General features: G+C 38.8%; 1 protein-coding gene across 1 annotated transcript in view; it reads right to left on the bottom strand.

The window, feature by feature from the left end:
* The window catches only part of LOC101856766 (zinc finger protein 585B), a 24,285-nt gene extending 20,171 nt beyond the window's left edge, over window positions 1-4,114 (bottom strand). The window contains exon 1 of the mRNA XM_013089702.2: window positions 3,319-4,114. Within this exon, the coding sequence (XP_012945156.1) occupies window positions 3,319-3,846 (528 nt within the window). The 5' untranslated portion in view covers window positions 3,847-4,114. The remainder of the gene's footprint in view (window positions 1-3,318) is intronic.
* Window positions 4,115-4,731: the final 617 nt, after the last annotated feature.

Raw genomic sequence — 4,731 nt, 5'->3', positions numbered from 1 at the left:
GGAGACAGTATAGCTAGCGGTGCGTAGCTTAGTTTCAAAATGGTAAATTTGAATCAGTATTCTATTAAGAACAAGAATTTAAAAAATAATAGGGTATATATAAATTAGCAACGCTAATTCTTTTTTATTAGTTAGTTTAAAACTTGCTCTAACGGAACACCCGATCTTCAATCTTTCGGGAATGTTTTTACTTTCATTGTCAAGGAATGTCGAGTTAAAGGTTTGGTTACAACATGCACAACGCCTTGATCACATCAAAATGCGCCCGGAAAATCCCGCTGTGTTATAGACTAATTTTTTGCGGTTCCTTTATGAATTTGTTTTGTTTTACCTCTTTCTGTATGATAAATACTAGATCTACAGTAATGCCTCCAACCTGTTTATGTGTATGCCATAAGAGACAAAGTGGACAAATCCAGTTCAAACCGTTTCAAATAATAAATCAAAACTTAGGGTGATAATGTCGTGATTTTGGAATTGTGACAAACACGATCGGAGACATTGTCCCCAAACGAATGTAATCAAAACAGTCCATTGCGGTGATTATGCTAGCCAGTTACCTGAACTATTTTTGCATGTTAAAACAGTATAAGTTTACATGTAAATTATGTACAACGCCCACCCTTCTCAAAGAGGCATGGGAGCTAAATTCTCTTTTTAACTCCTAAAGTTTCCAAAAAGCCAAAGAACGCGACTTCTGCTCTCCACGGTCACGGAATGTTTGATTTTGCTTCAACTAGAAGTGAAAATACTTTCTTTCTAAAAGTAAAGAGGTTCGGTTTCTTTTTCTGTTTTTGTTGTTTTGTTTGTTTGTTTTTTTTAGTTGACTTTTATTCCCCGACCGAGGGGGGTTTTTTGGGGTTGTTTTTTTTTCGAAAAACGCAAAATTTGCTGACCAGAAAATGCCAAAAATCGTGGCCGCGATTGCGACAAACGCACGTGCTAGACTAAAGGCAAGTTACAGCCAAAGTGAAGCAGTCTTGTTTTCTCGCAGTAGGGCCTACCTTTTGAAGGCATTTTCAAAATATGAAGTATAGTCTGCGAACGTTGCCCTAACCGCAATTGAAGTATTCATCTGAATATTCAGATGGCCGGCACTATTTCTCAGAACGTTTGGGAAAATAAAGCTGGGCACTATTTCTCCGAACACTCTGTAATCCCACCCTTTCCCGCAAATTTCTGATAGATCTTTAATTATATTATAGGCCTACGAAAGATTGTTCGTATACAAAGGTTCAATCTGTCCAAAAAATGTCCGCAGTAAATATTTATATAAATAAAGAAATGCTACAGTTCCAAACAGTTTTTCGCTACATATGACGTGTTGCCTAGATGAAGGGAGCTTCTCTTAAACTTAATGTGTTGTGTTCACTCGTGTGCTGTCTAGATCTAGATCTAGATCTAAGGAAGGTTATTGATAACGACACATAGAACTAGCATCTCTGCGTTTGTCGCGGCCGCTACCAATCAATCGTGGCTCGATTTTTTGGCGTTTAAAAAAAAAGAAAAGAAACCGAACCTCTTTACTTTTGAAAGGAAGTTCACTTAGCTTCATTTCGTCTCTTTCTCACTTGTTGTCACCACGTTGATTTGTTGAATACATTACAATTATATAATAATATTTATAATGAATACGATTTGTATTCTGTTCCTTTTATTTTTTCCTCTTTATTATGGTTCTGATGTGTTGTTTTTTTCTTTAAAAAAATTTTGTCTGGGAAAAGGGGGGACGTTGTAAACTGTAACGTCATTTAATTTGATGTTCCTACCTTCATTAGATTCTATAGATAAGTAAGTTACGTTACAGCGTTCCACCAAAACCGATTACAGTGGAACTCGGATTCAACGAGGTCGCCGGGACTGACCTAAAATCTCGTTGAATCCGATTGTTCGTTACAAGAAGCAAACACGAGGTTTTGTGTAGATAATTACAGGCACTGAGCAAGTAATGTATAAAGAGAAGTTACAAGTAGTGCCTGAAATGTCTGCATATTATGAGAAGTGTTAAAAAAAGACCCGATTCGTTCAAATTCACGCCTGATAAATCTCAATTATTTACCAAAAAGTTGTGTTGCTGTGTGTAGAGCCTAGCATACGGCAACTTTTGATTCCATAGACCAGCGCACAATTCATTACGTAGATCTACGTCAAGACTAGCTAATTATTGTAATAATGATCAGTTGCCGAGAGGGAAAAAAAGACTGTGACGCGTTTGTATCTGCGACGTTTCCCCCTCTCCCCCCCGACACGCACACACAACCACACGTGTGCAGGCTGCCCATCCGACCCCGACACACGCCAGAGTAGACACGGGCGTGTGTCAACAACACATGTGTTGGTAAGAAAAAAAGCCGCTGATTTGCCGCATGCAATCGGCTAAGTAAATGATGGTTCATGATGCAAGTGCAATGGATGGTTTCCGGGAATGGATAAAGTTCGTTCTGGGAGAAAAATTAGCGAAGCCACGTCTGTGGGGGCTGTTCACCCTGGAAGCGACCTCGTTGAATCCGAGCTCGCTGATTTAAGTGCTCGTTGAATCCGGGTTACTTTCATTGATTTTAAAGAAGAAAAAAAACGGGGAATCTATCTCATCTTGTTGAATCCGAGTTCCACTGTACATGTCATGTACTGACACTGGCAGACCCCTTGCGAGTGATTCCATAATTTACATTAACAATATATATCTATACTTTTTTTTAAAAATTACGCACATTTAGGGTTAAAACAGCCAATCTTCTTCGGACAGGTGGACACAAGCCCTTATTTGTTAATTTTTGTGGTTGTTTATGGGCTGTTCAAATTTTGATTTCATTCTGTTGTGAAACCTTTCTTTTTTACGTTTTTGAAAATTGAAATAGATCTAGAATCTAGACCCAAAAATTTGCTCCTTCCCAGACCTCGCAGAATGGCAGAATGAAAGTAGGCGCCGAACTCTCGCAAATAGGCAAAAAATCACGAGACAAGAAGCCAGAAACTGTTCGGAGAAATAAGGATCGACTCTATTTCTCCGAACGTTCGGAGAAATAGTCACTTCGTATTCAGATAGAGGCCTCTATACCTCTAGATCTATCTAGATCTTCTACTTCGAGCTCTAGAAAAATTGAATTCTAAGCCAGAAATTGTGAGAAAATGCTTCTTTACCAGTCCTCGCAGAATGAAAGATGTGACGCCGAACTCTAAATAAATCGAGAATGGAAACAGTTCATGATAGATCTAGATCTAGATCTAGAATCTAGAACAAGATCTAAAAATCAAGTTTATTTTCCCAAACTTTCGGAGAAATAGAGTCTAGAGTTTAGTCAATTCGCATTTTTTTACCTGACGAAATGAAGTTCGAGGTTGAGAAATTCCCTCCAATGTTCTTGAAGGCGAAGGCGAAGGGCTTGAATATTTTGTAGGCTTAGGCACAGTAGATCTAGATCTTCTTGAAGGTGATCTGTTTCCATCTAGATCTAAATCTAGATCTAGTTCTTGAGCAGATCTACGCGGAGGATTGGGCACATTGAAATTGAACAGCGTTGGTATAGCTGTATTGTTACGACGCAGCTGATTTCTCCTCGCAGTGGCAAACTCCGAGTCCTCAAAGTGTTCTGAGCAGAGTACGTTACCAATGGAGAGACTCTCTGGTGACTTGCTTAGCAAATCCTGTCTTCGGCAGTTCACCACCCACTTACGGCTCCTCACCTTATCCTTAGGAAACCGAAAAAATGAAAGATCCGGTCTTTTATATCGTTCATTTTTACAATTGACTGCAGAGCACCACTGGCTTGTCCGTTGTCTTTTACTCTTAGTCTTAGGTGGAAGATCGACTACAGTTTCGTTCGCCCCTAGATCTTTTATATCCATGTTATTTTGTTGGTCTTGTCTCGGGATCAAAGATCCTGCACTAGGCCTAGGCCTACAAAGTAGTCGCTAGGGCCTACAAACAAGTTAAAAGAAGTAGTCTAGAGAATCTCTAGGCCAACAAGCCTAACTAAGCTGGTTCACTGAAGTGAAGTTCTCAGTTCCTTATAGTTCACTCCACCAAAAAAGTCTGTCTTTTTACCGAAACTCACCGAAAGTCACCAAAACACTCCATGACTCGCCAAAAACAACGCTAGACCTAAATGGAATCATTTAACTGTTCTTTTCTTAAACAAGGTCAATATTGTATTTCAAATGAAATAATTGTGTATATTAAAACATACTTAGGGGTGTTTTTTGTTTTGTTTTTGGAAACGACTGAAAAACTGTGCAGAAATTGATTAGTGGCGATTTTGTTGGATTTTCCAGCGATATTCCATCTTGATATAATTATATTATTATTGTAAGCTGATGCAGTTGGCAAATATCTTCATGAAAAGATCTGCTGAGCAAAGTGCTTCGCGGAATGAAGGACAGGCGAAGAAAAAAAGTAACATTGTTGTCATCCAGATCATGCACACAGTAACTTTTTCAGAGGTAAGAGACGTCTTCTTTTTTATCAACAGCTGATTGGGTTCAGTTATGTGCAATCCATCTGATGAGCCATAATATGTATGTATGTGTATGTATGTATGTGTGTGTGTGTGTGTGTGTGTGTGTGTGTGTCAAATTAATTTTCTTTCATATTTGTTTAAACACGTAGAATGAGAACGGTGTCTCTTGTAGGCTATCCGTTACAAGTGAAGAACCAAAGTTATCCCACTTGTGTGCCACGGTCTGGATTTCATGGAAAAATACGAACGTAATACATTTTCATGGTGACGAATT

The sequence above is a fragment of the Aplysia californica genome, unplaced genomic scaffold (assembly GCF_000002075.1).
Source record: "Aplysia californica isolate F4 #8 unplaced genomic scaffold, AplCal3.0 scaffold01021, whole genome shotgun sequence".
NCBI lineage: Eukaryota > Metazoa > Mollusca > Gastropoda > Aplysiida > Aplysiidae > Aplysia > Aplysia californica.
The sequence above is the reverse complement of the archived record's forward strand: the minus strand, read 5'-3'. Positions and strand labels throughout refer to the sequence as shown.